This window comes from Meleagris gallopavo, chromosome 2 (genome assembly GCF_905368555.1).
Source record: "Meleagris gallopavo chromosome 2, MGAL_WU_HG_1.1, whole genome shotgun sequence".
Classification (NCBI taxonomy): domain Eukaryota; kingdom Metazoa; phylum Chordata; class Aves; order Galliformes; family Phasianidae; genus Meleagris; species Meleagris gallopavo.
In genome coordinates this window covers 50,392,194-50,414,355 of record NC_139405.1, presented here as the reverse complement: position 1 = coordinate 50,414,355, position 22,162 = coordinate 50,392,194, and the positions used below count along the sequence as shown (strand labels likewise).

The window sequence follows — 22,162 nt, the reverse complement described above, 5'->3', positions numbered from 1 at the left end:
TCAAGGGATAAAAAAAACAAGAACAATACAGATCTTTAGATCAATGCAGATGTATTTGCTGAAACATACTTCGTAAGCAAAATAAATAACTTGCAAAAAAAAAAAAAAATAATAATAATAATAAAGCTTTGCTGGTTTTAAAGATTACCAGCTCCAAAACTCACAGGTTTTGAACTTAAAAAAAAAAAATTCTCAGAGGTTTGAGAAGCATTTCCAGAGAACTGTACAGAAAAGACCTCCAAAAACTTATTTGCATATTAACACAAAGTTCCCTGTGGCTTACTTTGGAAAAAATTCTGAGCTGCGTTTAAAAAAGACCAGGCTCCCCTTTAATCCTGGTGACTTCACAGGCTGCTCACCAAAACCAGGTCCTCAGTGCTCTTTTTGCCATGTCTCCAGAAGGGACAGATTCCTTCATAACCACGAGCAGACTATGAAATCAGTTAGAGCACCTCAGCACAAGGAAACACATACATACAGCACACACATATGGATAAGAGTAGAAACAAGGAAGTAGGATTCATCACAAATATGAACAACTCTGCAGTAAGTCATCCCAGATGATCCAAGTGAAATATGTGGTTTTAGTGTACCTACTATCAAAAAAATTCACGTATGTGCAAAAATGATGTATTTTCCAAAACATAATCCACTTTTAATATCACACCACATTACATGAGAAATCAACATGCAAGTCATATATGGTTTGAGAAGTATAAAAACAGAACAGCTGATCCAGTTTGCCAGTATTTGTCATTAAAAAAAAAAAAACAACCTTAAAAGGAAATCTGAATAAGCCATATTGATAGGATTTCCTCCTCTGTCCCACAGTAGAAACCATTATTTACAGATTTTCTCTGCCTGAAAACTCTTGGCTTCTGTCCACCTCTATTATGCCCATCTCTTATTTCCCAGTCTTTAAGAGAGCCCACAGCAGCCATAGTGTGAAAATACCAATGCAGATTTCCTACTGGCACTTCAGAGAAAGTCCTTTACTTGCCAGAGAGGATACCCAGAGCTAATGAGTCCCGTTCGGCCACAACCCAAGATAAAGTATTTGCAGCTTCTTAAAAATTACCAAATCCCAAACGAAGTTAGCAATCAACAACCAAATTAAACATAAAGAAATGACTGCTTTCAAAACACTGAGGCAGCACACGCACAGGGAATCTCTGCTGTGTGTCTGAGTAAGCAATTTCTGAGGGAAACAGCAATTTGAGTGTATTTACATCTAATCTTTCTCCCTTCTCCAAGGCTGCAACGTACAGCCATCTCCTCCTGCAGCTGATGAGGGCTGGAGACGGCTCATCCTGTCAGAACCACTTGGCCTAGTCAGAGGAGGTCATTTAGCAGCAGAGACAGATGTTTCTCAGCCGATATAACTGGAAGGAAACACAGAGCAAACAAGCCCGAAGACTCATTTTATCAACAGGGTATCTGCAATTCCAATTTTACGTATTGTTCAATTTAGAAAGATATTATTCATCTGACACTCATTTGCAAACTTCAATTTGGGATTAAAGGGATACAGATGCCATGTGTAAAATCCTGAAACGTACATTCTATTTTTTCTTCAAGGAAAAAAAAATATTGTTTCTTAAAGCCACATTATCCACTTCGTATCTAACCTGGCATTCTAGCTAAGCCCAGCTCTTGCTCTTCTCCCATTACACTCCTACCCTGAGTTGTTGGGGTTTTTTTGCTCATCTCTTTCACACAAGAAATCGAACAAAAAAGGAAAACCAAAACTAATTATACACTAGAAGTACTGTCAAATATGAAAAGAAAATTTACACATTTGTAAAGTAAATCTCCTAGTGCCCAAGAAGATGAGACACCATTTAAAGCCAACACAGAACAAGAGCAATTTCAGCAAGAAATACACCTGAAAAGCAGAGCAGCGGTTATTTTTAGAAATGGGTATTATATTCAACACTACACAAACATAATTAGACTATTCTGACAGAAAGAATTGTTTCCAAAAACCAGAAAAACAACTCATATACTTAAAATAATCCTGTATGAATCTCCGTATCCTCTTACACTAATTCTACGCCAAGTTCATCTCACACTGAGCTTCTAGGGGGTAAAAGCATACGTATAAATAATTTTCAGCATTCCTTTTTGATCAGTGTTTTACTACTACATGACAACAGGATACAGCAACATCTGTCATGAACGGTTTATGTCTGCCTCATTCTGCCTCAGAGCAGAGGGATGGATTAAATGACCTCTTGATGTCCCTTCCAGTCATGCTATTCTATGATTTGGTGATTATTACATCATCTTTATTTTAAGGCTTCTCCTGCTTCTGCAATTTGCTTTTCATTTGAAGTCATAAACTTCAACTTCTGGCATAATGAGACAACATGGAATTTATAACGCTACCAGCATACTAGAAATATTGATAAAAGAAAGTTAAAGGGACAAAAAAAAGTACGTTTTCAAACTAGTTATTTCCTAAGAAGTAAAAAAGATTAAAAAAATGCTTCTAAAACACTGATGTTGCTGTTTGCAGAAACGGCTTAAATAAGAAGAGTTACATTATTCTAGTCTGAGGGAGGTGTGCAGATGAAGATGTGTGAGGTGTGTTCTAGGCAGCAATGGAGACACCGGCAGAAGAGAACCAGACCACATAGCTAACATCAAAGTGGTATCCACATCAATGCCCAGCTCTAGGTACCCGCTTCTAGAGAGAGACCAACCCTATCAGACATCTTCTGCACATCTCCACCCTTCCTTGGAACGCATCACATACAGAAGCACAGCTACACCCTCCTTCCCTCTGCATCCAGTTTGAGGGGCTCCTTGCACAGCTTGTGCCTAGCACATCAACTATGGTCCTATCTGCCTTGTGTGAAGATAAGTGAATTTCACTAATTCTCCAAACAATTAACATTTTTGGGAGCGTTTTTTTCAACTTCATCAAGGAAGCCACTTTCAGAGATCCACGGAGATGCATGCAATTAGAGGCGCAGCACAACTGAGCTCAAGGAATAATGAGGAACAGGAGACAAAAAGTGTCCAACACAGAACTCATTATTCAGCCACAGACAACTCCACCTGTTGTGCTGTACGCCGAGTACTCGTAAAACCACAGAAGGGGAAAAACTGCAGATATATCCAAGCAGCTAGGAACATGAATTTTGATCCCTTTTTATATCCTATTGTTATCCACGACCCAGGAACCTGTTAATTGGCCTAAGTAATTGGTTTAAAAACCCAAGCCCCATCACAAAAACGTACTAAGAAAATGCTTAGACACTTATCATGACCAAGAAATTCTTAACTAAAGTTCAAAGCTGAAAAGACACTAGGGGCTTGTCTACACTGAAGGAAGAAAATGCATAATTATACCAATATAACTAACTCAGAGTGGAAACTTACTCCACTGTAAGAGTACCCTTCTCCACTGAAGCCTACGTGCTTTGGAAGCAGAATGAGATAAACCACGAAAACTCTTATTCTGGTGTAAGAGGGTCTCCATAGGGAGTTATACTGGTATAATTATAGCATATAATTATAGCACGTAGTTGTACTGGTAAATTTCCTTCTGTAGACAAGCATTAGGTGCCCAGTTCACATAGATTTCATAGCAAAACAAATGGTTATCAAATTCCAATAGAGGCATGAAATACTTAGCTTTTATTTTTGTCTGATGAACCTTCTTCATTTTAAAGTGATGAATTACTTCAATTAATCTTCCCTGCAAGTGCCTTTCTCTCTCTACTATCCTATATGGTGACAGATTATTCTTCAGGCGGAGGCATCGTAAACTAACACTTTGAGAATGGCTGTGATCTCTCCCATACTGATTCATGCTCCCATAACATAAAGCGAGTGGTGAGAAATCAGGTTCAAGGAGAGAACGTGGTGCTGTTTACACATCTAACTGTTAAGAATCATGCCTTTTATAGCACATTGAAGCTACTTTAAACAGTCAGTGTTTCAGTAATTCAGTCCCATTCTTTTGACAATTCCATTTTCACCTTCCTTACTGTAGAAGTTAAAACATTTCAGTCAACCTTGAGGAGGCCATGCTTCCTCCTACCCTCATTCATGGGGAAAGGAAGAAAGTACATCTAAAAAAGTGTGCCACCAGTTGAACTTCAAACTATAAAAACCTCTTTCGAAAATATTCAACTTTTCAAGAGTATACAGAGCTCAAAAAACCCAAGTTTAAAACAAGTAAGTTGTCTCTTTATCAGAAAGATCTCTTAAAAATAGAGCTGGAGAGCAGGAGCACCACAATGTGGGCAGCGCCTGCAGAGAAGGGGCCGTCTAATTGCAGCCACACAGAGCTTTGCAATGGATCATGGAGCAACACCTGCCTGACAAGATCCATTTTCCAAAGCTTGCACCTGTGCACAGGAATAGCATCCCTAAGTGTTCAGGTCAACTAGTCTGAAAATTTATTCTGCTGTTTTCAAATGTGCCAGTATGACTCCTGTCTACAGATGTGCTTCAAAAGAAGCGTTGACTGTTCTTACATGAAAAAATGTAACATAACATAAGAAAAGCAACAGTAAAAAACTCAGACCAGGTATTATAAAAAGAACAAGAAGAAATGTATCTTAACAAGCTTAACAAGAAATTGCTACTAAAACATTAGTTTTACCAGGACGATGATGAGAAAGGTTAGTCTAGAACTCCAAACAGAAAGCTGGGCTCACTTGCCTGTATGATTTGAAAACACTACAAAAACAGCAGAAGGAATTAATTTCACCTGTCCTTTAACAGCAACACCTAAGCCTGTCTGCTCAATACTTTCTTTACAGCGAGTGGGAAAAAGCAGAAATTAGAGGTGCGACTCATCAGACCCGCATGCCACTTCTGCTTTAAGGCGAGACAATTCTTACTCAGAAATTACTGTTTCCCTGCACCTAAGACAAGGCAAGCCCTCGCAATAAGATCAGGTATAAATGCCTGCAACACATACGGTCAGACGAGTCCCACGCTTGGAAGCTGGCTTTTTCAAAGATTCTGAACGCTCATTCAGCCACTACAGTCAATACATTCTCTCCAATTACCATCTTTGGGGAAAGAAAAAATAAAATTCTGGCTTGATATCCACACAAAAGGCACATGCCTGTTTTGTTCAATACACTTATGTGTTTCAGTCTTTCATCTGCTTATTTGCTCTTACTTTCAGCCCCTAATCCTTGAAAGTCAAAAGGAACAAAAAGCCTTCTTTTTGAGAAATATCCACTGGATCTTCTGATAAGTATCTAAAGATTGGACTCCATTAAAAAGAAAAATTCCTTGCTTATTCTCAAGCATGAATCTAAAGTGACAGGCAAATCATGCCACTGAATGCTCTAGATCAGATTTAGACTTGGAGGGGAAAAATAAAACAAACAAACAAACAGTATATTGTCTCCCACCATCTAAAAAGTTAGACATAACTCTTCTATTTTCAAGAATAATTACAGTTCTACCTACTCCTGGCACCCTGTCTGAGGCAATTTGCTATAGCAGAGCAACTATATGTGAGTTCAAGGACTTCTAAAAAGGAAATACACCACCTGAAATTGGAATTGTTTAGATCTTCTGTTACGATGCCATGACTGTAGTCCTAAACAGAAAAGTATCTACTTTCTTTCTCCATCGCTTCAAGGGAATGCATTGACCCAAAGCAAAGAAAAAAGTCAAACTAAAGCAGGAGCATAGAGCAGGAGCAAACAGGATGAGTCAGGCTCAGATTTTTCAAAGCCAGAAGACCAGTAACTACCACAGGCAAACCTGAGATTTTTCTAACAAACAGCAAGTGTTATGAAGATATATCTCAGTACTTTAGGGGCAAAGCAGAACTTAGAAATCACCACACAAGGAGGAATTGGCCTCTGCTCCTATTTGAATTGTTAAGGTATTTTCCTAGGAGAACAGCTTTATTCACCATCTTAACAAGCTGCATCCCCTGAGAAAATACAGCATGGGGGAATAACAAGCAAACGTCACTGGCAGCTTGCTTCTTTCTATGCCCTAACCTTCAGATGTATGATTCCTCCTAATCCTAATAGGGTTTGGTTTTTTCCACAAACACCGCATAACCTGTAAGGAGAGCAGCCTACACAGGGAATTGCCTGGCCAATACCTTCCCTTCTGCCATCCTTCCCCTAACAACTTTTGTGAGAGATCCTCTCGAGAAGAGAGAAGCAACACAAGTCACAGGTGGCGATGGGTATCAGCAGGACTCAAAAGCCATCTCTATTGAGATGTGTGCTCGCACTGCTTGCTCTTGCACAACAGTAAAATGGGAGAAGATTTCCAATGGGATAGCTTCTCCATCACCCCGATGGGTTAGAAAGAGAGAAAGATGAATTCTGAGGTAACATTACATTTTAAAAGGAGTATCAAACAAGGCAAAGGAACAACAACAACAACAATCACAATGTTTGGACAAAAGAAATCTTTGGTAAGGAAAGAAATGAGATAGAAGAAAGTACTTGACGAACACACTTCACTCTCCCTGCAGACCACAAAACAGGAAAAGCCCTGAGCAACTGTATTCCATAGTGCAACTGACATAAAGCAGTGTGGCATCCTCAGCAAAAGGGGAGAACAGGCATCCAGGGCCCTGCTGCTGCCCACAGCCTTCTGAACAGCAGCACACCCAGGCCCTCTCTGTCCCTCTCCTCCTCCACTAGGAGAGATGAGCTCTGAAGAATTAAACGGAGGAACGGGGGCAATGCAAGACCTCCTCGGGGCAGGCAGTCTCTCACATACAACCCAATCCCAAAGCTATGAGCAACCTGTGCATCTAAACCTCAACCTTGCAGAGGGCCTCAGGGAGCCCTGGCTGTCAGCGGTCCTTGCACACAGAAGTCCTGACAGCTCAGGCTTCCTAACCTGTGGAATAGCTTTTTTCCACTGAAATGTTGGAGAGCACAGCAACACGTTGAGAACTTGAGAGACGCTGCTCCAAAACACCAGAGAGCTCGCTACAGATGTTCCATCAGTCCCTCCTCATCAAAGGAAGAGCTCAATTAAGGCAGGAATTCTTCTTCTGAATGATTTTAAATGTCTTCTTTCTCTTTGTGGTTGGATCTCAGTTAGTGTAATTGCTATTTATATCAAAACATTAAAAGGTCTGGTTATGGGGTTTATTAGAAAAGCAAAATGTGTTTTTAATACTTAAAAGAACCACAACAAAATACTTTGCAGTTGCTCTTTCCCTGTATTTGCATACCACATGTTCAACAACAACAACAACAAACAGCATTTCACAGAAAGTCAAAATTCCAGAGCTATCACGGAAATAGCAACTCTGAGGGTTCTCTCACAGGAAAACTGCCGCTGTGCCGGGGAGGGGGACGGCAGGTGATACACGATAGGTTCCTGACTACAGAAGATATATACACCGTCAATCGAAGTACAGTGAAAACGAGGAAGCGGCGCCCCTCGCAGACAACGGGTAGCGCCTCCGGCCCGCAGCACCTGCCGCAGGCACCTGGGCACAGCGCCGTCCCGCAGCGCGGCCGGGGAGCGGCGCGGCTCGGGGCCGTGCCCGCGTCCTGGCGAGCCGCCCGACAGCGCGACGGTTGAGCAGCGACAGATCGCTGCTGTCAGCGGCCGGGGGGGTTGGAGGGAATATTTTGATCATGTGACGCGACACGAACTAGTTTGCCGCACGTGCGAAACTTTTACAGACGCTACAAACACCGCGTTTATAACCGGCTCCTCAGAGCGGCCCCATCTCCCGCGGAGGAGCCTCAGCGCAACCCGCGGGGCGAAGGGCGCGGACCGAGCGGCTGCCCCGACTCTCCTCCCCACCTCCGCCCGTTGCAGAGCGCCGCGCCCCGCCCCGCCCCCCGCGTTTGTCCGGGTACGCCTTCTGGTCAGCCGTGCCCGCCGCCACCTGCGAGAGTCCTAACGCGGGAGCAGCTCCTTCTTCTTGACAGAGACATTTCAAGTAACTACGGCATGGTGAATTTATATACATATCGCAAAAGTGGTTATTTCCCGTAAATGATACCTGAAAGCAAGGTATCAGTATTTCATATAAACAGAATATCCAAAATATTCACAACACAAATTGCTACACAGAAGAAATAAATAAATACAGAATTTAAATTCTGTCTAAATCAAAGGCTGCAAATAAAGCAGCCTGTGCCTTTCAGGCTGTCAAAACAAACCTCCCTATCTTCATTTTTAACTTCAAAAGAATAAAACGTAAGAACCATGAATCCTGTCCGTTTGCTCCCTAAGGAGATGCTCAGAGCTGACGCCTCAGTGCCCGCCCACCAGCAGGCGCATCCAGCGCTGCCCAGATCCACCCAGACAGAGGGAAGGCAGCGGGACATCCACAGCCCCACATGCTGCGTTTGGGCACTTCACTATCCCACATGGCACTGATCACTTCAGCTCACTGACTCCCAGCTATCACGGAAGGCAAATATTACCCAGGCAGAGCCAGCACCCCAAAATGGAAGGCCTGTGCTGGCAGCCAAGGGTGCCCTCACTACCCTGAGCCCAAGTGCAGCAGTGCAACTTGGCTACATGGCTTTCAACAGGCAAGTAACCCTATACAACAACCTTGCAGAAGCAACACCGTTTTGTAACTAATACAGACAAAAAAAACCCAGTGCCATTCAACAATAACCTGCTACAGAATGGTTTCTGAGTAAGCAGATAACTAAAATAAATTCCAAGCAAAGTTCTCAAGGAAAAAATTCTCTGTGTAGCAGTTTGGAGCAATAGCTTACAAGACCCTATCAGTAGTTCTACATGGAGAGTTTTCCCCAGGTTTATTTGTTTTCTTGTTGTTTTTTTTTTTTTTCCCCTCTAAGCAAACGCACTGAAGGATACAAGTAACAAACAAAAATCCCACAGTTATCTGATCTATTTAAAAAGAAAAAAAAAAAAGCAGAAAAAAGACAGAAGATTTCCTTCCCCCCAGCTCAGCAGTGGCTCCACAGGTCAGAGAGGCTGCTAGGATGGCGGGGAGAGCGCCCATCCCGTGGGGAATGGGCTCAGAGGGGCTGTGGCTTACAGCAGTGTCTCACACACAGCCACAAGAACACCAACCCACACGCAGTGCCTCTGAGCCTGAGGAGGCCCCAAGGCAGGCATGTGCTCAAGGCAACAGCCAGCTCTTAAGGGGAGAGCACCAATGGGCAGTTTGGCAAGTCCAGGTGCAAAAGACAACTGACTGATAGCTCTTGAAATTGCAAAAAGGGCAGGAATAAATAGATTACACACCTCTATGCATGCTCCATCCCTCTGACACAGCTACCAAACCCACCATGACTCAAATGCAAGAAGCAATATGAAAGTAGATCAAACCCCGATAGCTCTGTACTGAAAGCAGCACCTTGCACACCCTACAGAGCCATCCAGCTCCACTGCACACCCACAGATGGGCCGCTGCCATTCAGAAACTGCAGCCCCACGATGTGGCACAGTAGTTGTCAGAGAATGAACATTTCCACCAGACTAGGAGCACTGTATATCAATACTTTTCCAAACCATATATGCTGAACACTTTTATACAGATTCTATATCTGTTTTAATAAACTCATAAATGAAACATTTTGATACCAACATCAAGATAACGATCCTTTATTACACTATTTTCCAAATAGTTGCAGGGGCCCTTCAGATGAAGCTAAAAGGTATTCTACCATCACAGTAAGGACAATTTCCAGGTGAAAAACAATCCTTAGGCAAGACACAGAAACTCATCTGTGAACAAAAACCCTGCCTCTTCTGAAAGATCAGAACTGGAGGGGTATAAGCAGACACTCGGTGTTGTCCCGCACATGACAGGGTTGAAAACATAAAAGTCCCTCTGAGCTTTTTCCACAGGCACAGTCAGCAGAATTTCCCTTTCAAAAGGCCGCACACCCAGCACAGCACAGGAGGACACCTTGCTTCAGCTTCTCATAATTTCCCAGTCAGAAGATTAGTAGCATCTCTGATAAAGTGCAGCTTTGCTTTGAGAAGTTGCTTATCACGTTCTTGTGCTGTGCATTCACCACATCCCAAACACTCTGACCGAGGACTGCTCCCTCTAAGGACGGCAGACTGTCTGTGGGTAAAGCAGGCAGGCCTGATGGCAGGGAAAACCCCATGCACTCTACTGCCCAGCACAGGGTGTTCTCATACTGCGCTCATTGGAGCCGCTCTCTGCAGAACCTACCCCATATCCAGCACATGTTCAACCCCATTTTGCTTGGAGATTAATTCTGTGAGAAATCCAGCGGCTTTACAGAGATGACACTGCACTGCTGTAGAGTTCTTCTGAACACAAGGAATGCCAGCACTTCAGGTGCTGGTGTCTGGTTGCAGGGGAGCCTGCACGGACACAACAGGCCAATCCTCAGCTGCACTCAGCCTTTTCAGCCGCCTGTACACAGAAACTACATGAATGCCTGTAATTCCGACATCCCCCCAGAACAGAATGCGACTGCAGCAAGACTGCATGTACCCAAAGCTAACGCTCACAGCACCAAAACCCTGTTTACCCCAGCCTGCAGCTGCACCGAGGTGTGCCCGCCCACCTGAAAGCACATATTGCATGGCCCCACGTCCCGCCCTGCACATGGAGCACCGCACTGTGCCGCCATGCTCGGTGGGTCAGGCAGGATCCCTGCTGTTACTGAGGAACCAAAGTCAGCTGAGAGCAGTTCTGTAAGCACAGGGGTCTCCTGTGTCCAGCACCGCACGAGTATCCTGACACAAGCCAGTTCCTGAGGACGCTGTGGCAGCAGGGGAACACCATCCCAGGCAGATGGGATCTTTTGGAGCCAACGTGCTCCCAGTGGGTCACAGCTTCAGAACTGGAGGAAAAAGGAAATCAACCCCTAGCCCACCTGCACCTCCTGCATCGCAGCACTGTGCCAGCCCTGCCGTATAACACTGAATGAAGATGTGCACCATTAGGCAGCAGGAACACATTACAGAAATTTAGAGGGTAACCTTACGATCAGCACACCAAAATACAAAACTGATGGACAGAAACCTTCCAGATTTACAGAAAACTACTTACATTTACAGGCAAGGCTTCTGTAAAATGAATTTTATCCAGATATGATTTTCATGTATTAAATGTATTTGCCTCTCTCTGCAATATAAGAACAATTGCTTCTCAATACCAACTTCTCTACAACTGGTTTTCAAAACAAATTCGAAAACCACTAAGGTATACTACTAATTTAAGTTTAATTAAAGTCCTCATTCAATCCTACCAAAACATGTATTTAGCACTGTGTAAATAGCCCCAAAATTGAAAGAAAAAAAGGGTTTTTTTCCCAAGTACCTTAATAATCACAATTCTAAAATACATTCCAGCAAGCAAGCCTACCACAAACACATGCTGCTGAGATTGTAAAGCCTTGAGCATGCATGCACAGCGAGTGTGGCAACATTGCTTTACATATCCACAGAGAATCCTCCAAGCCTCCTGATAAATGGCACGTTTTGAAAAAGTAATGAAATGTAACTTGCTAGGACACAGGTACAATCCTAAGGACACAACGATAAATAAACGACTGCCATCCTCACACAGGCAATGGGAATCTCAAATACCTATGATAAAACGTTTGAGGCACAAATGTAAGAAAGAAAAAGATCTAACAGCAGCTGTAACTTGTTTTCATTGCATGAATTTCATCCAGTTTTAGGTAAGACAGTATTTCAGAATGAAACACAATCACCTAATAGAGCATGCTGAGTAATTTTGAAAATTTTATTTTATACGTGTAACCGAAAGAGATAGCAGCAGATCAAGCACGTTAGTTTTCATCCCTGTGGATTTGGATCAGAATGCCAAAAGCCTGTTGCTGACAACTTGGTGGCAGAACTGCTCCATGCAGAGCTGGCAGGACAGCAGGCAGGCCTGCATCTCCCTTCCCTCACCGTACCTTGCAGACAGGGTCCTGCTGTTCGACATGTAGGCACAAGCGCTACTACAGAAACCCAGCACTGAGCACCAAACCGCAACGTGTCAAATACAGTCGTAATATATATATAGATACTACTGACTGAGAAAACTATTTGCAGCTTCTAAATGGAGGCTATGTGAGTAGTAAGCTGTTTATTCAAAAACACACAGGAAAAAAAAATTTATTCTCCCACTGAGACATCAAGAATCTATTTGCCACACCAACAGCTGCTAACGGCCTTAAGACACACACAGGTCGGGGCTCCGCAGCCCTTAACCAGAGCTCCCAGCACAGGCAGCCAGTTTGGCACAAAGAGAGCTACAGAATGATGGGGCATACTCAGTTTTCCTGTTGCAAAACAGACGGCTGAGCCATGTGCACACCAACTCGGAGCAGCTCGGCAGATTTTCTCCAACACCCGGTCAGCATCCCATGCCCCGCAGGCATTCCCAGAGAGATCCACGTTCTGTGTGCACGGAGGTGTGCATGAACATCACACACGTGCACAAAGGAGAAGAGGTACGTACGGCACAGACAGCCCGACGTGCTCAGCTGCTGCAGCACGCATCGAGCAGGAGAATGAAAGGAGCCTCAGGATGGTACTATTTGCGCACTGCCGACGAGTCCACTAGCAACCCAAACAGCGGGGTCACCAGGCTTTGCGCTGACACCACAAAACCCCTCCACAGCTGCAGAACACAGAAGCATCAATCTGCTTTGGAAACGTGTGTTTCTTCAGAAACAGGAGGCCTCTTCTTCTAGCTGACATTTCCTCTCACTATTGGGTATGGAGATTAAATGAAACTGAAGCAAAATTTCCTTAAATAATTTAATAGGCTGTACAAACACAGAACTTATTGCAGAATGGGGCTCCACGGCCACCAAGCTGCTCACTGAGGCAGGAACCCCCTGCATGAGCATCTCGGTGCTGCGGGCCCCTGGCGGCCCAGCTCTCTGCTCAAGGCACAGCAGTTCCTATAGGTGTGTAGGCCAATCACTGCCTGCTTTGCAAAGACACATGACAACTGAGTGTTTTCTAATGCGTGTGTACATACACACAGCTTACGCACAGGTGACTATTAAAAAAAAAAATAAGAGAAGCCTCATATTCAGCTGCTGGACTGGATCTTACCTTCCGATCTTTTAAAAAGACTCCATTTCTCTGTCTACTGATCAAGTGCACCGGGAGATGGATGCTTGGGAATTAACAGTAAAAGGCAACGCACAGAAATAACTGTGTTCTGTAAGCTAACGGCAAGTATTTTCTTCTTTTTTTTTTTTTTTAATATTTGATACAACCCATTTTCTATGTTAAAAATATTCATCTAAAAGCTAAGAAAAATCTTTAACCAGAACACTTAGATGAAAAAAATCTCAGTATAAGAACTGACGAGCTGCCTTTATTACTATTATTTTGAGGAAAAAAAAAAAATAAAATGATTAAAGAATAGCATCCTTGGCAGGCTGCTCTTTGTGAGCTGCATCTTATTTCCTACGGTACTAGGGGAAAAAAATAAAATAAAAATCTGTGAGAGGGGACATAAACCCATAAATATAAGGAAGTATTTCTAAGGGTCATACTGAGGACATAATGAATTTACTCTCATGCCAATAAAAATAAAATACTTTTAACAATTCGTGCCATGAGAAATAGCACTCTGAAGAACCATGCGCTGTGCCTCTCAGACCACGATTTTCCCAGCTTTAGAAGCCATAGATTCCAAACTGCTCGTGTTTAAAGGCAAGCAAACAACACGGTGTCCTTACACAAATTACAAAAGGGTACGCACAAGGAGCCTTATTCCCCTGTGACTCCCAGGGACGCTTTTATCAGTGCAAAAATCAGGTAAGAATCGACGCTCAAAAGGCATCTCACTTCTGTGGAAAAAATAAAAGGAGGTGGAATGAGACCTGCCGATAGGAAGAAGCGCTCTGTAGGCAGCGGGCAGACACAGCCCGGGCTTCTGCTACCGTTTTTTATGCTCCACGCCTCTCCCACAGTAGCACCCCGTCTTTTCTCCGGGTTCTGTTGCTTGAAGAGCGCCCTGTACGGGCACGCCCCGCCGTCGGAGCGCCCAAACATGTACGCCCGCGTTCGCTCTTGCCGGTGCTCACTGCTAATAGCTATTACCGGATTTAACAGCTCTTTAACTGTAAGGTCTCGCTGAAGGGAAAAGCAAGCCACGCCGTCCTAGCGCACTGCTCCACCTAACACCATTCGCCGTCCTGCAGGGAACTGGAGCACGGCCTCTCACCGGAGCAGCACGAGGGGCTCCTCCCGCCGTTCCCGCAGCACTCCGGTCCCGCTCGTGCCGCGCGGAGGCACGGCGCCGCTCGCTCCTTTGTACGGCGCCCGCCGACCCCTCACGGCACCGCTGCGCACAGCGAGGGGTGCAACGGGAACCTGAGCCGGGCAAGAGCCCACACCGACGGCGTCAAGTTTACGGTAGCGTTTTAAAACCCACTTAGACGTATAAAAACAAAATACGTATTCTGTTTTCGCACAGCCCTCACCCCTTGCATAACACCCGCAGCTGCAGCGCTGCGAAGTGCTTCAGGAGCACAAAGCTTCCACGCGCGCAACTCGAAAGCGGCTCTCAGGGGCCGCCTCCTCAGCACGTCCCGTTAGCGCGGAGCCCAACGACCACCGACACCCGCGTAGGGCCGGCAACAGGAAAGACGAGGGAGGGCGGCAGGGCCTTCCGCGCCCCCGGTCCCGCGCGGCGCGGTTCCCCCCCTCCTCCTCGCTCCCGCGCAGCCGCACCCCCCACCCCGCCCGCGCGGCCGCTCCGTGGCGGCGGGGCCGTGGGTGCCGGCATCGCTGCTCGGCGCTGCTATTTACATCAGCGGCGCGAAGTGCCCAATGGCGAGCGGGGAGCCAATCAGATGGCAGATTAGATGTCAACTCGGAGGCAGCTGTCTGGAGACTGTTGCAGCCCGTTTACCTCCACAATTCAAATTCCAAACCTTGCGGAGGAGAAGCGGAGCCGCTCCTCGCCAACGAGCTCCGGCCCCGGCGGCGACGCGCGGCGGTTCCCCGCCGGAACGAAGGCGGAGGGGCGGCTCTCGGCAGCGCCCCGCGCCTTAACGCCCCCCTGGGCCCCGACCCGCCGGGACGGGCCCAGCGTCCTGCGGGTGCGAGGGGCGAAGCGCGGCGTTGGGGCCGTGGCAGCGCCGTGAGTCAGGCGCACAGCGGCGCGCACACACGCGCTCTTCCCACAGAGAGAAAAAAAAAAAAAAAAAAAAAAAAAAAAGGGAAAGAAAAAAAAAAAAAAACACACCCGAGCTGCGCTGAGTGGCGTGCACTGCGGTAACTCCGCATTAGTGACAAACTAATTTGTGCGGACAACTCGCTCTGTTCGGAAATAAAAATAAACCCCGGGCTGTTACAAACAGAAAGAGAAGCGCCACGGAAAGCCCCAGGGGAACGCACCGACCCCGCACAACGCGGTCGCACGGCGCCCGCTCGGCCGGGCCGCTCCCGCCGGGCCCTCCGCCGCTCCGAGGAGCAACGCGGCCCCAGAGCCGCACGGCGCGCTGAGGCCCGGCCGGAGCCCCTGCCCGCAGCACGGCGGGTGCCGGGAGGGGGGCAGTGCGCAGCGGGAGCGACCCATGGGGGAGGGGGAAGAAATAAAATCCAAATAAAAATAAAGAAAACAAAAAACGGCGTGGGGACCCGTGAGCGGTGCGCGGGCCCCGAAGCGGGCGCCGCGGGGCTTACCTGCGTCCTGCCGATGGGCTGCGCGGTGCTGCCGGGGCTCATCGCCGGGTGGTTCCTTTGTTGCGCCGCTGCCCAGGCCGGGCTGGCCGCCCCGTACTGCGCGCCCATGTCCTTGCTCATGCCAATGCCCGCTGCCTGCTGGCTGCCCGGAGCGGCCGGCGCCGCCTGGGGCTGGGGCTGGGGCTGCGGCGGGGCGCCGGGGCCGCCGTAGTCGGGGTATCCGCCGCCGTAGCTCCGCATCATGGGGCTGGGCGACGTGAGCAGCTGGTTGAGGGTCGGGGTGGCCCCGGACGGGTGCTGGTTCTGCCCCGAGAACCGCGCGAAGCCGCCGGCCGCCGCCGCCGCGCCGGAGGCAGCCTTGCCGAGGCCGGCCCCGCCGCCGGGGCCCATCATCATGCCGCCGCCCGGCTGCCGGGGCGAGCCCAGCACCCCGTAGCCCGCCGCCGAGCCCCCGTAGCCGCCGCCGCCGCCGCCCGCCACGGCTCCCGCCGCCGCCGCCGCCACGGCTCCCGCGCCGCCGCCGCCCGCGCCGCCGCCGCCGCCGGGCCCGCGGCCGTAGGGCGGGTAGTGGTTGTACTGGCTGTTGGGGTACCCTTCGTGCGAGTTCTGCAGGGGGTCCATGCTGTTGGGGGCCGCCGCGGGGTGCATTATCCCCATCCCGGGGCTTTGTTGTCCGCCATGTTGATCAAAGCAAGGCCCGGCGCGGCTCGCCGTAGCGCTGCTGGCAGCGGCAGGGGCAGCGTTGCCATAATAGCTGTTGAACTCCGAGACACCCACCGCGGAGGGGCCGCCGCCGCCGCCTCCCCCGCCGCCACCGCCGCCGCCGCCGAGGCCGCCGCCGCTCCCGGCGCTCGGGGGCGGCTGCTGGGGCTGCTGCTGTCCGCCCAGGGGTCCCAAGCCGGGGTGCTCGTAGCGGCCGCCGATGGGCTCGCCCATTTTGCCGGGCATCTCCTCCTCGTCGGCGCCTTTATTCAGCATCTGCTGCGCCGGCTGCTGCGGCGGCTCGGCCGGAGCGCCCAGGACGCCGTCTTTTCCTCCATGTTGCTGCTGCTCCATGTCTGCGCCGGGCTGCGCAGCGCCGCCACCGCCGCCGCCGTTGTTGTTGCCGCCGCCGCCGCCGCCGAGGCTGCCGCTGCTATTCTGCGCGGGATGGTGCTGAGGCGGCGGCTGCTGCGGCGGCGGCGGCGGGAAGGGGTTCAGCGGCTGCGGCGGAGCGTGGTGGCGGTGGTGCGGGCGGTGGGCATGGTGGTGGTGGGCATGGTGGTGCGGGTGGTGGGCACGGTGGTGGTGGGGCGGCGCGGCGGGGCGATCGCCTCCGACGCTCTTCAGCTTGTGGTTGGGGAGCAGCCCCGTCTCCATGGCCGAGCCCGGGGTGGAGGAGGAGGAGGAGGAGGAGGAGGAGGAGGAGGAAGGCGGCGAGGACGACGAGGAGCGCGCCGCGGAGCCGCCGCCGGCCTCCTTCAGCGCCGGCTCCGAGGAGGGGCCGCCGGCCGCGCTGCCGCCGTTGGGAGCTGCGCGGTGGGCCATGGCCGGCTCGCCGTGCTGCCGCCGGGCCGGCGCGGGGTGCTGCTGCTCGGCGGAGGGCCCCCCACCCGGGCCGCGCTCCGGCAGGCCCGGCGCCTTGCCCTGGCTGTTGTTCGCCCCCGCCGGAGCCGCCGCCACTTGCGCGGCCATGATCACCGCCACATCGCGAGGTCGGAGGGACTGGCGCTGGGACCGAAAAGACCAAAAATCGGGCAAAAAAACAGACGGAGTTCGGCCCCCGCGCTCAGCGAGGGGGGAGAACCGGGGGGGGGGTGGGGGAGACGAGCGGGGCGAGAGGGCTCGGCCGGGCCGGGGCGTCCCTGCGGGCCGCTCCGCTCCGCAGAAATCCCCTCCTCGAGTCCGTGGCCGAGAAATGGTAAGAGCGCCTTACGCTGCGCGCCCGCTCCCGCTGTGTGACTTCATGTTGGAAGTTTTTTGTTCGGGTTTAAATGAAACTTTTTTTTTTTTTTTTTTTTCCTCCTTTCCTCCCTAACCCGGATATGGGTACGCGCACGTCTGGCTGAGCCGCGCTGGCCCAGCATGGCAGCAGCGGGCGGGCGGGCGGGCGAGCCCCGGCAGCCATCGCCCCCTCCGCGCCCCGCGCACTCGCAAAACGCGGACTGGACTCCGCCGGCCCCGTTGTCCGCTCTCCGCACCGGGACCTGGAGCGACGAGGGGCCGCGGATCGCGCTACCCCCCGGCCGCTCGGTGCTGCAGGGACGGGGCCGGCGGCGGAGCGGCCGGGCCGTGGCCGCCCGCGGGCGCTGTCCCGAGGGAAGGGAGGAAAGGAGCGGGCGGCCCCTAGCGCGCTGCCCCGCGCCCGGCCTCGGGGTTCCGCAGGCGACGGGCAGAGTTCGGAGGTCTGGAAAGGAGCTCCGTTCCGTTCCTCTGGCAGGGAAATGCTTGCTGTTTCGCAGAAAAAAACACTGCTTTCTCTTCTCTCTTTTTCTTATTTTTTTTTCCCTCCCCCCTCCCTTTTTTTTTCTCTCCCCCCCCTTCCCCCCCGAAATCTGTATTTTCAGTGCTGACAGCTATAAAATGTAACTTAAATTCTGCAGCCGTACCATTGGTGCCATTGTCCACATTGCCCAGCTGTCTCCAAATTCTAATGGTCATTTGCGCTGATGATGCTTTTATATATAGGGTTGTTCTCAATATGTTCTCTGTACTTACTGCAGATAATGGGTGCTGATCAAGAAGAGAGAGGCATATAGTCTCGTAATTGTTTCCCCAAACAATGTAATTTCCCGTACGCACAGGACACTCATGAAAACACAATGATACCAGAAAAAAAATCCAAATATGTCATCCAAATAGCACATGGAAAGTTGTTGCAGATGACCTAGATTTTGAAACCATCCTTCAGAATGGTTTGGGGGATTTTTTATAACTATTTTAATGCAAAAGATACCCCAGCATAAGAAAAAGTAAACGTTACACACTACATATACTAATAAAAGCATCTGGAGGTCAAATACTCTGCTAAGGAAGCAGCTAACAAACTGAGATGTTAGCAAGCATTTTCAGTGTAGTTAGGGCCTAAGTACACTGTTTTAAATGAATATTTCTATGCATCCTATTAATGATTACCGCATTTTCAAGTTTCAGAATAGATAAATAGGAAACTCAGTGATACTGGTAGAGAGAAATGAAGCATGTCATGGAAGATGCTGTCACAAGCAGGTGGACTGCAGGTGGACTTTATCATTCCCATTGTGAATGCATTAAAGAACAGAAGCATCATGCCCTGACATTGAGTTACATGCCGTGATTATTGATCCAGTACGAACAGTGCAGTTCCAATCTCTTATTTATTTCAGTTCTGTCTGAAAAGTCAGAAGTATTCAGAAATACTCCATTATGGAGCCAGCTTTGAAAAGTCTCAGTGTTCATCAAGCACATCGCACTCACACTTCTGTTAGAACCATATTTTTTGCTTTCTTGTGCAAAGAAAGCAAGTCTGCAAGTGCTAAGATGTTATACAGCTACTAGAAAAAAGAGTGGCGAAAAAAATGGTGAGTGACTCTAGCTGGGGGAATCAGGTGTGTACCCAGGGGTCATTATGGCCGGTAACGACAACAAATTGCAGTTCTATGCAAACTGCTCGAAAGGGGTATATCATTGTAGGAGAGAGAATAACAGAACTGTATGGTGAATTCATGCCAAATCATTCATCAGCTTTTGCCAAGAGAATACTACATCTTTGTTAGTGAGCCTTTTTGACATTTTCTCCTGGATTTTCTTTTTTTTTACATTCAAATGCTCGCTAATTATACACATTAAATCGTATACACTGATTTTTTGTAGCCTTTCATATGCAAATACAAATATAGATGTCTACTTGTGTGCATTTATTTACATGTGTGCTTTAAAATAAAATATAAAATGGACTACACATTTATACACATTTTATCTGAGCAAATAATATACATTTCAACCCCGATAACATCTACTGATAGCACCTCGGCGATGGCTCAGAACTTCCCAATGTGCTCCACAACTCGTGATCAGGAAAATAACCCACAAAGTTTAACAGATTTACTTTGAAATGTTTTCTCCAGGAAAAAAATAAAAATAAAAATTAAAAAAAAAAAAAAAAAGATGCTTTAAACCAAGGAGTTGGTACCACTCCTGTGCCTTCCATGTGTTTCAGCAACTCGGCTGCAGGATTGGAACCAAGAGCCTCTGAAATAGAGGCCCCCAGCACAAAGCAATCAGGCTGCTATAAAAGGCAACACATGCCAGTTTTCCTCCCCAATGGCAGATGCCACACCCTCAAGCAGACAGAAGGCACTGCAGTCTGTGCACGGAAAGCACAACACAAAGCAGCGATGGTTCGATTTTGTAGATCACAAATAATGTTGAAATTCCTTTTGCCATCTTTGCTCAGATGATGAGTGGTAGTGTTTGTTAAATTCAAAGCCTCCTTTCCAAAAGCTCTCGTTGTATGCATGAATTATGAATTTATTATAATATAATGTAAGAAATCTCTAATTGCTATGCATATTATCTGCTGCAAAATGATTGCGTTGATATTTGATACCACAAGCGTGCAGTTTCAACTTTCATTCTGTTTTCATTGTTTCTTCAATTATTTTCCATACACCAACGTTGTCCAGGCATGGATTCCTTTCTCAATTTCTTCCCTGATGAATTACAAACTCCTGTGCTCTGGGATCCTTTTCCAGGATAAACAGTAAAATTTTCTAAACATGTTGTTGGCCATCGGTGTGCAACATTGGCTGTGATGTCTGCACAGGCTCCTGAGCCCTGGTGAAAGTTAGCACAGTGTCCCTGTTGGGTCATTGCAGTAGCTTTTAAGTCACACATTGTGACAGCAAAGAGAGATACAGAATGCAAACCAGTGGTTTAAGAGCTCCGAGGTGTTATTTTGGAGACGCTAGAAGAAACAGCATTGTTGAGCTGCTTAATTTGTATTTATGCGTTGTACGTACATATACGTGTTATGTGAGAACACAGTCAGAGGTTTAGGAGTCTGTTGCATCTGACCTGGGTATCTACAGGAGCCTTAAAAATCCCTTTATCCCCTATTGTTTGGTTCTAGTTTTGCTTTCTGTTTAAATCCACTGTGCGGTTAGATGAAACAGTTGTCAAATTCACTGTAATTCTCAATTTCCTCCTTTAGACTGGCATTAGAGTTAATGAGCAAAAAAGAGAGAAATATGTGGGCTGTTATTAAATTATCACTTCTTTTACTAGTTAAACACCCCATCCAAATTGTTCCGAAGTCAGTGCAAATCTTTTAATTGATTTCAATAAAGCATAAATCAGATCACAGAAAAGTAAGCAGCCAACTCCAAGCTCTAACTTTATGCTTTAGCTCAGTATTTGGAGCTCCAGTAATGGGATTTTCCCTCTAAGAGAACCTTTATGTGGTCGACACACACATAAATGTAGCATAGCAGTATTTTCTTTATTATGTAATATTTACATTTCAGTCGCAAATGAAATATGTAAACTATTGCAGTTGATACCCAGCTGATAAGCAAGAATCTGTTAGGTGTAAAGCCTGCTTGTGAAGTGTAATCATTTTAGTTCGGCTGGTCATAATGCACTTGGAAAAAAAACACAGTTTATGCCAACAGATTGTGGCCTAAAACATGTACAGAGTGACACATTCTACCATTTAATTAAAATCCATTCTTTAGCAGCCACTAATCCCAGGCAATTTAATTTTTTTTTTTTTTTTCTGTCAATGTGTAAACAAAAGGACTTCAAAACATAACTATCTCCATCTCAAGAATGCCATACATGATTTTATTATGGAAATGCAACATTAGCCATTTTTCACCTTGCAAGATTTGGACCACTTGAACAGAATGTTTAAATCCCGCAGTTCTACAAATGCACATCATCCACTGAAGTCAATAAGATCACTCACTTCCTTAAAGTTAAGCCCTGATTAAGTGCTTCTGCGGACCAAGGCCTCCAGGAACAACAGCTTCAGAGTCTGTACTTTGGTGAGATAGCAGCCCAAGTAAGTGCTTTTCTAAATCAAACCAAAATCTTCTACTTGGCAGTGAAAGAGGAGATAGTGTTGATTTCTGCCTTTACCCACCGCTGAAATTTGAGCCTTTAAACTGAATTTCATCAACATTTCTGGATCTTTTGTCACTGCCTGAGAATATCATTGAATTCTGGGGAAGCCCAGTAAAAGGGCAGCCTTCCTTTAAATGAGAAATTGATGGTCCTGTTCACGTTTAAAGGTGAAATCTTAAGCAAGATTCAGTGCAGTGGTTATCAAAGAGTTCTCTGCTATCTTTTTTTTTCTAATTTTTCTGTCTTTTATGAATCTTTTCTTTGCTGATGTGCAAGAGACAGAACTAACCCATTGGGAAAGCAAAAGAAATATTTGCCATTAGGTGCACATTGGTCAGAGATCCTTTCTTTTGTCAGCTAGAGCGGGCTGGCCTGGCTGATGCATAGAAGAAACAGTCAGACTCTTAACACATAGTTTTCAGATTCATAAAATAAACAAAATTAGTAACTTAGTTATAAATAAGTGGCATCT

The 22,162-nt window shown here is 47.5% G+C and overlaps 1 protein-coding gene across 7 annotated transcripts in view; it reads right to left on the bottom strand.

Moving 5' to 3' along the window:
• The window catches only part of ARID1B (AT-rich interaction domain 1B), a 316,149-nt gene extending 298,776 nt beyond the window's left edge, over positions 1-17,373 (bottom strand). For all 7 annotated transcript variants that reach the window (XM_085217103.1, XM_085217106.1, XM_085217108.1 and 4 more), the window contains exon 1: positions 15,607-17,373. In XM_085217103.1, the coding sequence (XP_085073229.1) occupies positions 15,607-17,280 (1,674 nt within the window). In that variant the 5' untranslated portion in view covers positions 17,281-17,373. The remainder of the gene's footprint in view (positions 1-15,606) is intronic.
• Positions 17,374-22,162: the final 4,789 nt, after the last annotated feature.